General features: G+C 47.4%; 1 protein-coding gene across 1 annotated transcript in view; it reads left to right on the forward strand.

The window, feature by feature from the left end:
* LOC144115740 (uncharacterized) overlaps window positions 1–12,085 on the forward strand; it is a 48,346-nt gene that overhangs the window by 6,545 nt on the left and 29,716 nt on the right. Inside the window, exon 3 of the mRNA XM_077650231.1 lies at window positions 2,227–2,349. Within this exon, the coding sequence (XP_077506357.1) occupies window positions 2,227–2,349 (123 nt within the window). The remainder of the gene's footprint in view (window positions 1–2,226; window positions 2,350–12,085) is intronic.

Genomic DNA, 12,085 nt, shown 5'->3' on the forward strand with positions numbered 1-12,085 from the left:
AAGGTCATTGTTCTGTCGCCAAGTGATCAAGTTCCTTCTTGCACGATGCACTACAGCCAATTTCTGCCTCGGCCTGCACTAGAAAAATGCAGAAGGGTCAGGGGATAAAACGTTTGCAGGGTGGTGGCATGCTGCAATATTGAACAGTTCAACTTTTCGTTGAAATTTTGTGACAGGCATCCATTTTGCAGCCTCAACGAAAGCAGATTGTCAAAAGGGTAAAAATGTCCCACAAGATAGAAAGAACAAGAAGCAAACTGAAGTTCATTTTGCTTGCAGGCTGGTTAACTGTAAAATTAATTACAGTAGCATCTTGATGATACGAATCACTAGGGGTCCCAGAAAATATTCATATCATCCAAAATGAGCAAAATTTGTTTGCAGAAGCACAGGAAATGCATTCATGCATTTTAGTTTAGTGCTGATGAGGTTTATTTACAGCCGCGTGCCACTGCTCACTGACGACCTCAGCGATGTGAGGGCCATGCACCGCCGCTCACTCGTTGTGGTGCATCCCGCGGCAGATGAGCTGGCAACGCTGAGGCTACATTTGCATTTGGGAGTTGTGGACGTCGCGCGACTAATTTCAGTAGATTCTTTACAGTTCGGGAGCACTAGGAAAATGGGGTAGGAGCGTTACGAATCAGCGAAAACTGGTCACTCAATGGGTGTGACTCTCAGGTGCGAATGCACCTTTAGAGCTCAAGGGTGCAACCATGGCTTCATGTAATCCCAAAATTCGTATCAGCCATGATCGTATCATTGAGGTTCTACTGTATTCAAAGCATTATTCAAGTGTTCCCTGCCTGTCATTGCTTTTTGTAGTAAAACATCATAGTATGAAGAGAGCAATGGATAAACAACTTCATTCATTCATTTATTCATTCATTCATCCAAATTTAAGTCAGCAAAGAAAATAAAGCCAATCTGCAGGAAATGGCATGGACAAATTGGTCTACAAATTTTGGTGTATGCGTGTGTGTATTGTTGGGAAAGTGCTTGCAGAAAGCATGTTTCATTGTGAATTCTTGAATACTGTGTCATGAATGCTTTCATTCATTCATGATTGCTAAAGAACGTGCGAGTATTCATAATTGTTAGCTGACATGCAAATTTGGGATGTGTATTCGGCACAGCTCCCCTGTCAATGTAGGCATACCCCATTTTTGCCAGGATAAACCTTATAAAGGACTAACTCAGTGTGAAGTTAGTCTGAATGTTTAGGTTACTTTTCAAAGATATAGGTATCTAGGTTTCGGCAAAATCAGAGAGATAGCGTGAATACTGGCACAAAGCTTTGTATTGTTTGTTTATGCTCAAAGCCGCTGGTATGCAGCTTTATCACTATGGTTCCGACGCAAGTTGAGACATGATTTAGCTTGAATGATTGCAACCACAGGCAACTGCTTCTAGGTTGTACGAAATAATCATAGATGCTATTCGGACCTTGTCTTGAAAGTTCCTTGCCTGCTTTAAATTGAGCGCGACCGAGAGCAGCAGTGATTCTGTTCTTCAATGAGCACCGAGCGCATTTGTTGCTATAGCTGCCTCTGAGTTGTTCATTTCTTTGTGGGTTCAAGTCAGCCCAATAAAGGATTCGTTTTCAGCGTCCCTTCTGTCTACACATCCGCCGCCGTGGTGGCTGAGTGGTTATGGCGCTTGGCTGCTGGCCCGAAAGACGTGGGTTCGATTCCAACTGCGGCGGTTGCATTTCAATGGAGACGAAATGCTAGAGGCTCGTGTACTGTGCGATGTCAGTGCACATGAAAGAACCCCAGGTGGTCTAAATTTCCGGAGCGCTTCACTACTGCATCCCTCATATCCTGAGTCGCTTTGGGGCTTTAAATTCTCAAAAACGTAAACAAACAGTCTACACATCCATTGCTCACAGCTCTGTCACCACCACATGACAGTAAATAAATATCAACTGCCTATTGCCACTTGCCACACACTTCTCTGCACAAGTAGCAATGACTTTGCAGTGAGCAAATTACTTGTTCTAGCCTCTGAAATGGTGCCTCAGCTAAAAGAACAGCTTTCCATTGCAAACTGTTGGGGAGAGAATTGGAAAGGGCTCAACTGTTCAAGCACACTAAAGAAAAAAACTGCCAACTGTAATCATACATTGTCAGTAGTGTAGCTGTCAGTAGTGTGGCATGCTCTGAAGTATATCTGGCTGACTTGCATACATTGTGAATTATATATCAACCTTTGTACCTTTTTCAGGAGATCATTGTGTACGCTGAAAAGGCTCTGCCACCTGGGTTTGTGCTGGAGAAGTTGGACACATATTTTCCGACGCCAACAGAGGCTACATGGAAGGAATTTGCACAGACCTACTCCCTCAAGGTAGGTAAACACATCATGTTCCAAGCTCCTCTCGATGAAGGCTAGAGCTAATAAATAGTGCATTCAGCAAAGAGCCAACTTTCATAAATTGCGCTCGTGTCTCGTGGTGTTCCTATGTGGTGTTGTCCCCTTGTCTAGAATCTAGCGCTCCCCAGTCTCAAATTCGGTCGTGGGTAAACCTACATATATCTGGGAAAATTATCTGCTTATCTAGTTTAAAGTGCCAGGAAAACATTTCAGAGGTCCTGCTTGCTTTCCTTGTCATTATCGCATCGACCGATCCATTTGGATGCTGCTAGGCTTAACCTCATGCAAAATTCTGCAAGTGGGCTTTCCCACATATGCATAGGCGTGGGCAAATGGGTAAGTGGGCCCCCTATTGTACCCTGCTACCCAGAAGAGGCGTCGCCATGAACATCGCCCCCTCGTGGAAATGCCTGTGCATGCCTTGGCACATATGACACCTGATGAGAACAAGATAGCCGACCACCTGCTTTGATCAATCGCAAGAAAGCAGGCATTTTTTTTTTTTTGACATTGCATAATGTGGTACATAACACGCGCACCCATGGCATTCATCCTGTTGCCTTCATAACTCTCTCCCAGCGTGAGCTCCGCCATGTCATTTTAGTTTACTATCATATGCGGGAAAGCCCACTTGCGAAATTTTGCATAAGGCTCCCGATGATGCGACTCAAGGTGTCACAGCAGTGCAAGCAATCACATAAAAATCCCGCCTATTGCATTGCGCACTGTAACCCGTGCACCTTTTATGTGGGCCGCTTGCCAGCGGCGACGGCAGTTGTTGGCCTGTACATTCACCAGTCGTCAGAACCCAGCGCTGCGCCACTTTCGGAAGCTGACTGGCGCATGGCTGGTCATTTCTTTTTCCATTTTAGAAGCAGTCCCACCCTTTCGACAATAATGCCAATGTGCATTCCCCTTGCTTACTACGTCCACATTGTTATAGCATGCTGAAACTGTGCACTCTTCATGGGCTTTCAAGGTTTTGGTGATGGAGCTTTGTCATAAGGCTCCACCACATTTTTGCAGATTTTTTTGAGCATTTTATAAATCGATTTTCGGATAATCTGAGCATTTCTTCCAGTCCCTTGAACTCCAAATTAATGAGATCAGGCATTACCAGCCATCATGTTACCTTTAGTTACCAATCATGTTATTTTGTAGATTTCATTTTTCATGACCACTTTACAGGTTGGATGCTGTTATCATCTCAAATCAAGCAGTATACATTTGTGTGTAAATCTCATGGTTTTTTATATGTTGCTCACTCTAGTTTTGTTTATTTGAGTTGTAAAAACCGTACGTTATTTTGGAGAAAAAAAAACTAAGGGCAAAAACATTTGCGTGTACCATTTTCTTAATTATTTTTTCGTACTGAACAGGTACTCAAATCAATATTTACACACCCTTGGTCACTATGTAGTGATGGAGCTCTAACACATGCATCAGAATTCTGAGGTGCTTTAAGTCACAAACTGGAAAAATTACATGAGTAGCAATTCAAAAGAAGAGCTGCGACCTCTTTCTTCACTCTGGCCTCCAAAAGCTTCTCATGGCTCAAAGAATGAGGAAGGGACAGGCATGGGTGGGGTGGGTGTGTCCGTTGTGCTATTTTCATATTTGTGCATATTTTTGCACCCAAGTTCATTGGAAGCGAAAACTGAAGTGAAATTACACCATGTTGTGCAAAGCAGCACATTGAGAGTGGATGGCAACGCTGTGCAATATGAGTTTAGTTTAGTTTATGGGAGTTTAACGTCCCAAAGCGACTCAGGCTATCAGAGACGCCGTAGTGAAGGGCTCCGGAAATTTCGACCACCTGGGGTTCTTTAACGTGCACTGACATTGCACAGTACATGGGCCTCTAGAAGTTTGCCTCCATCGAAATTCAACTGCCGTGGCCGGGATTGAACCCACTTCATTCAGGTCAGCAGCCGAGCACCATAACCACTGCGGCTGCACTGGGCGACGTGAAGTTCGACGAGCAAATGTCAGTCATGCCATCTCAGATATATTAAAAGGTTCATTTAAATGTGCATCAGCATGGAGGCTTGAGTCCAAGTCTGACATGCATGACAGTTTCTCCGTGAGTGGGCACGTTCACTAGCGCCGTCGGGTCGCTGGGTTCTCTTCACATTGCCACAGTTTTGACTTGTGTGTGTACGATGTCTGCACTAGCAGGAGCAGGCCAATGCAGTTATGTTGGCAGTGGGGTAGCATTTTTAGAGTGCAATCTCTTCTTTTTTTGCTTCTATTGTTATGCTGGAATTGGTAACGCGTGAAAAACATCGCTTAAATTTCCGAAATTTAGATGCCATTCAACTACACTGAACCCCAATACATCGAACGCGAAGGAGATCACGGAGTAGTTCGATGTATGGTTAATTTTATTAAAAAAATGGCAGTAGATAAGCTTTTCTGTAACCTAGAAGCAAGAATACATTGCACCTACACTAGTTGCGCAGTTCTTGCCATGTTGTGCCGTGCACCGACATGCTGGTAGTGCGTCGGTCGCTAGGCGTTGCTATGCCTAGCCTCTTCGCATCGAAGCTACAGTGGACAGTTTTTTGGATCTAGACACTGCCTGTTATAAGCTGTGCAGTCAAAACTCGATTTAACGAAACCCGATTTAACGAAAATCTCGATTTAATGAAGGTATCCTAATTCCCCCCTCAGACGCCCATAGGGTTCAATGCTTTGACTAACCTGAAATAACGAAACCGATTCCGTGATCTGTCCCGATTTAACGAACCTTTTTTCGAGAAATAAAGGTGAAAAAGTGTTAATTTTTGGTCTATTTTGTAGACAGCACCCCAAAATTTATTGATTGCGAGTCAGCAGTAACAGCGCGGAGCATCTTCATCCCGTCGCTTTTTTCAAACTGCGCGGCGCAAAACGAGTTTTAATTTTGAGTCGAGCTCACGAGATGGCGCCAGCAGTAAAAAAGTTTCGTGCCACATTTCATAGATAGGGCTTCACCCTACAGTGGAAGGCAGCGGGGCTGACTTACCCAAGGCATTGGGGTTTAGGGATAGTGAAGGGAAAGTGGATTTTAAGAGGTTAGAAGTAACCAAGCGAAGGTTATCTGATTGGTGGCTAAAAGCAAGACAGGAGTAAAATTTCACAAGACGTGGCTAGGTGGCTTGAGCCACCGCCCGATGTAAAGGGTTCAGCCGTATCCATCCATCCATCCATCCATCCATCCATGTTTTTTGTGTGTGTGTGTTTGTGTGTTGTGCTCTGTGTTCGCTCTTGTGCGGATTTCCCCGTGCCTTTGAACGCACGTCTTTGTCAAGCTCAGCTTGTTAGGCCTCCATCAGTCTAGCCTTGCTATCGTGAACGCGGACGCGGTGTGTGCGAGCAAGCGCGCCGCTAACCCTCCTGACTAGCAGATGGAGCCCTGCAAGAAACGAAAAAGGCTTACCCTGGACGAGAAAGCGGACATAATTCGTGCTGTGACAAGTGGACAGAAGAAATGTGACGTGGCTGCATCACATGGCATTCCAGCGAGTACTCTCTCCACAATATTGAAAGGGAAAGATGACATCCTCCGCGCCACTTCGTCGGGGAATCTCTCGCGCAAAAAAAAACGCTGAAGACCACTCCTCAAAGCAAAATGGAAGAGGCCCTCTTCACCTGGTTTATGGATTTGCGGGCGAAGAATAGTATTCCTGTGAGTGGAGACCTGCTCCAACAAAAAGCTCGCTCTTTCGCGTGCTTGCTGGGCGACGAGTTCAAGGCAAGTCCCGGCTGGCTGTCGCGCTTCAAAGAACGACACGGCATCGTCGGGAAAGTGCTTAGCGGTGAAGCGAGCAGCGTAAGCATGGCTGTAGTCGGCGACTGGCAGTCTGAAAACGTGCCCGACATTCTGGGAAAGTATGCCCCCAGCGACGTCTACAACGCCGATGAGAGCGGTCTATTCTACCAAATGCTGCCTAAAAAAACACTCGCCCTGAAGGGGCAGGCGTGCCACGGCGGCAAACACAGCAAACAAAGGCTGACTCTTTTGCTGTGCGTCAACATGGACGGCACCGACAAACGAGACCCGCTTGTCATCGGAAAGAGTGCGAGGCCGCGCTGTTTTAAAGGCACCAAAAAGCTTCCTGTGAAGTACGTTGCCAATTCAAAGGCGTGGATGTCGCGTGCCATTTTCGCTACATGGCTGAAGGAATTTGACAGCGACATGTGTCGCCAGAAAAGGAAAGTGTGCCTGTTGCTGGATAACTGCACGGCCCACTACGTTGCAGAGGTCGAGCTGACCAGCGTGGAGCTCCGCTACTTCCCCCCAAACGCAACGTCCGTGGTTCAGCCCTTGGATCAAGGGATAATTAATAGCGTGAAGTGCGCATACAAGCGTCGAGTCGTCGACAGAGTTCTCCTCAACCTGGAGCTGAAGCGCGAGACGAAAATAGATATTTTTATGGCGGTTGAGATGGTGGCGGCGGCTTGGAGAGCATTGAGGCCATCGATAATTGTCAACTGCTTCAGGACTGCCGGTTTCGGTACACTAGGCCCTGAAACTGCCGAAGCTGGTCCGGACTGCGCGAGCGCCGTGCACGAGGATGAAGATGCCTGGGAACACCTTCGCTCAGTGGATGAAGTGCCCACAGGCATAAGTTTCTCAGACTACGTGAACGCCGACGCAAACGCAGTCACAACGGAAGTTTTGACTGATGCCAATATGTTGCGGCTTGTAGGAAGCGTGGAGGGAGTGACGGCTGAAGACGCTGCCGACGACCCTGCAGGTGCCGAAGCTCCCGTGCCGACACCGGGTCAGGTGATGGATGCTCTCGATCTGCTGCGACATTTTGCCGGCGCACACGAGGGGACGGAAGACGCGCTGGACGCACTTCAGACCTACGAGAAATCGGTGCGGCCATTGCTCACAAAGCGCACGCAGGCAAAGATCACCGACTTCTTTGGCGGAAAATAAATTTGTAGTCCCCTCGGGCCTTTCTTGTCGAGTAAGAATTTTTGTTGTTTCTTTTCATACGCGCTAGCGGCGCCGGTCGTGGTATTGGCGCTACCCACTCGAAAGTAGCGCGGGGGGTCATGATGATGACCATACGGACCCCCAAAGATTGCGCTAGTTGTATGATTACCAACTTTGGCGCCAATTTGTCATTAGCTGTGTGGCTTGCCGTCCCGTCGACGGTATTTAGGGAAGATTGTTGCGCCGCTAGCCGAACCGTCCTTTGGGTCGGTGCTACCGGCGTGAATTCGTCACGCGCGAGTGCGACGAAAAGTGAAAATGGTACGTGCTAACCGATACGACCGCGATAAGCTGGTACGGTTTATGCGGATGCAAAATGCATTATGTTCAATGGGTGCTCAGTCGGGGACTTGACTTTACTACTTTTAAAACGAAAGTACTGTTTAAGCGGGTACGTTTTAACGAGGTTTTACTGTAATCGAATGTACTGAATTATGTGCCCAAGAAATGCCTCATTCAATTTAACGAAATAATTCACGGCTCCCCTCAACTTCGTTAAATCGAGTTTTAGCTGTATATTCCTGTTACCAGGACACTATAAATAGAATACCCGCTCATTAAAATTGCGATACTGGTGGCTTCCACAACGCCTTCAGCGGCAAAGCATGCCAGGCAAGTGCTGCTGCAAGGCTTTAGTTCGTAGGTTGGCTGCACCCACATGACAGTGGTGTAGCGTGGGAAATGAATACGAGATCGAATACCACTCGCAGGCACACCCTGTGTTCACCTCGTAGCATGGTTCCACAGCGTTAGGGATACCAGCAGGTGCCCAAGGTCGCAAAGCTGACCCCTCTGCACGCGAAAAGTGTTCAAAGAGAGCCGTTAGGAGAAGCGCCACTAGTAGGGCCAGTTCAGTATATGGAACGACCGGTGAAATTCGATGTACCACATGACTTTCCTATACTTTTATACTGGATTTTCAAGGGGACAATCTGTGTGTTTGATATAGGCAATAATTTGAAATATCCGAGTTCGATATGTCTGGGCTGAGTTGTATTCGCAATTTGGTACAAGTTCTCAGAAAGCCAAGTCGCTGATAGAGGAAGGCTATCAGCTTATTCACAAATGGTTCAGCAACCATCGCTCAGTAACCCAAAAACTGCAATAGGGAACCAGTACTGTCCAGGTGGCACTGCGAATCTTCCAGTGTACAGCCAAAAACTACAACCTAGAGCCACTTGTGTTGGGAAAGTGTTGCTTGTCATGATCAAAGCTTCTTCCACCGCTTACTGGGCTGTGTGTTGTGTTGCTGTGATCGTCGTGGACACCTCCAGCACAAGTTTTCTGTAGGATGGCAGGGACCCTAGCAGCCCTTTTTCACTAAGTCTGCATGGTGATTTACAAAGAGATGATCAAGGCATGTTAGGGTTGGACTCAAGTTTTCATAACTATTGTTTATCGCCAGCCTGTGCTTATAAAAAGCCATCGAGTAAAGTCATCTGTAAATGCTTGCGGGCCAAGAGAGCATGTGCCACAGTACACATGAGATTATGGTGCCTGCCTGAAGGCATGCTGTTTCAGTTGCTTCTGCTTGATGTCTGCTAGTTACTGCGACCTTGACAGATAGTGTCACCCGGTTGTCGCACACCTTTACTGCGCCTGCGAAGAGAGTGGTAGAAGTCGCAAGCATTTGTATGTCTGCAGATGTTCTGATTATTTCTACCAACCAGGCAGCATATACACTGCATCTCACGATTTCTGACTCCACACGTAGTAAGCCTCAGCTCACGTATCTTGGAAACATTTTTGTGACAGAATTCATATGCCGCAAAGCCTGGTTTGTGAAACCTCAAATGGGAGCACCAGCCCTTGGTCGCATGGCCTACAAGTCATGCTCCGGGCAAATGAGTTGTATGTACAGCATAGACCACTTATAACGCATACCGCGGGAGTTGGGAAAATCTGCATTATAAACGGTACTGCACTGTAACCAAAACATAGCTTTTCCATGCATTGGGCATTTTCAGAATGCCCAGCCTACCTTTCAAAGTGCACCTGACAACGCATCAGACGCACATTACTGCAATCACAGGCAACAAAAATTTATTTGACCTTTTTGTCGAAGCGTTGTAATGAATGAAAGAACGACGTTATTTTAATCTGGTACTGCGACTGAACTGCGTTGCTAATGGCTTCATCTTCAAAAACAGTGAGGCACTTGAGCGCTTGCTCGCTGAGGTTTCTCTGAGCGTAGTAGAGGCGCAGTTTGTTGCAACCGTCAAGCACATCTTTGCACGAAACTTCACTGCACTTTCACTCACTTCGTCAGGCTCATCCTCGGTTAGAGGCTCATAGCGACCACGCACCGCTGCCATGATCTGTGGCAGCTACTTCACACACAATGCCGTCGGAGTTGGCGACGACGAGGAGCTTATCTTGTGCCGGTCCTTGAAACGCTGAATACAGCCGTCAATGGGTTGAAATCATGCACCAAAATGTTTGCAAGGGTCCTGGCCTTGGCTTGCAATATTGAGCCACTCACAGGAACACCTTAGGCCTGGACATCACGAAACCGTGCAAACAAAGTGGCGACATCTTCGTAGTTCGACGCACGAATCAGCTTCCTTGCAAGAAAAGCGGTGTCTTCCTGCAGGTATTGTCACAACTTGTCGCTGTTCTTCCAAATGGCGGACACAGTAGCATTGGCAACACCATACTTTTTTGCCACCATAGCCTTTTTCAAACTGCTCTCGACATGCCTCACAATGCACTGCTTGGTTTCGAGAGCTTGCCGTTTCCTGGCTTTCGGAGGCGCAGACGCCATCGGAACTGAAGACAGCCGAGGCTGGTAGACTTGCTCATGTTGTCAGCTGACTTGTCTACGTAGTCAACTTTTCGCTACTTGTGACGACACATATCTTGCTCATGGGTTCAGGCGTGACAAGACACTGCCGCAAGCACGCGTGGTACGAGCAGCACTTGCAGCGTCATGCCATGCGTCTGTGGCCGCCGCTCCAGCATGCTCGTCTGGCCGTACCATCACGTGCTTCCCAGTTTCGTGCAATCAGTGTGCCCAACGGAGATGCATCAGAAAGTGAGGAAAAACGCCTGCTCTGGGACTTTCTATCCTCTCCTGCCTTCAGCCTTGCATTGAACCACGCTGACAACGCTCCCCCGCCCCGCCTGTTGCCCTCTTCTTGTCAGTCAGGGAAACACGCTCCTCATGTCTGCCTGTACCCACGGGCCCGCACCGGTATGTGGGCCACCAGGCTTTCAAGAAATCGCACTATACGTGGTCTTCAGTTACGCGTTGCTGCGTATTAAGCGGCACGCCAATACATTGAACTTCGTGTGAAGCGAAGCAGTTGTCACAAAAAGCCGCATACAATGTGGTCCCGCATTATAAGTGGTTACGTTATAAGTGATCTGAGCTGTACTAGCATTCCACTTGTCATACCCCTTGCTGTGGCTCCGTTCCACACTTTGCTTCACACAATTCTGGCACTGGCTGCTTGCGAGGCGAGAACAGAGTCCGTTTCCCAGGGTTATGATTGCAGGGCAAACCGAGAGAAGGGACTTTGGGGAAAAAAGTGGGCAGCTCTGACTCACCCATGGCTAGTGGCACTGTTTCAAACATGGCAGAGGTGGCTGCTGTGAGCATGATGGCAACAGCTGCTGCCACTGTCATGTTATCAATGCTGTCAAGTACTTGAAGTTTGTGCACTGATCTTTTCAACTTCATTAGTGCGCTGCTCATGGGAACAAATAACACTGGGCGCAAAAACCACACACACAGAGAGGGTGCAAACTATCAACTGATTTTATTGTGCAGGAAACTCATTTTATATGAACGGTTAAAAAATAATGAAGGAACAATCAAACATAGTGGCGTCAGGTTGCTGAGTTAGCTTCTTCTCATCTGTGGTAGATGGGCATGCATGGAAGTTCTGGCTTATTTCTTCGTGTCCTTAAGAAGTCGACTTCTCGCTCTGTCAACATGACTGACAAGTCGCTTACGCACGTGTCTTCATTTTCTGACATCATGCAAAAGGCTTCAAACAGCTCCCTTTTCATCTTATCCTGCGACTGAAGGATGACAGTAGTGTTGTCAAAAAATGGTTTGCATTTGTTGCATCTAGAGCAGTGAGTCGCAAGGTTGCCTGGCACTGTTACAAAGCCACATAACCTGCGATGCTCCCGGAGCCATTCATTCAAGGATTGTCCCGTCTGGCTGACATACGTCCAGCCAGACGGTAAATAACCCCAAACCAAGGAGGCGCCGCAGCGGTGGCCTAGTGGTTTGCACATCCGCCTTGCATGTGGGAGGTGCGGGGTTCGATCCGCAGTGTCGCCAGGTACTCACCGGTGATACAATAGATACAAGCTTTCCCCTGCCTGGTGCTCGGCTTCTTTCGAGTGAAATGAGAAATGGGTCTTTGACCCCACCTTGAGTAGAAGAAAAACCTTGTGCCATGGCGCTCTTTGGCCACAGTTGCCCTTGCGCCATAAAAATTCATCATCATCATCAAAACCAAGGAACCATGAGAGCACATATGTTGTAAAGCACGTGACAAAGTTTGTGCCCAGCTCTTTTGGAGTGGTGTATAAAATTCCGCTGTCATAGAATCGTGTAAGCAAACCATTAGCTGGTGTGTGCCACCTGCCATGCAATATGTTAATGCTGCACTGTTATCAATGCCTCAAGGAGATTGGAAAACCAGTGTGCATCTTTTCGTACTCAGCAGATGGGAGCGGGGACCACGTGCAAATCTGTGCCTA

The sequence above is a fragment of the Amblyomma americanum genome, chromosome 1 (genome assembly GCF_052857255.1).
Source record: "Amblyomma americanum isolate KBUSLIRL-KWMA chromosome 1, ASM5285725v1, whole genome shotgun sequence".
Taxonomy (NCBI): domain Eukaryota; kingdom Metazoa; phylum Arthropoda; class Arachnida; order Ixodida; family Ixodidae; genus Amblyomma; species Amblyomma americanum.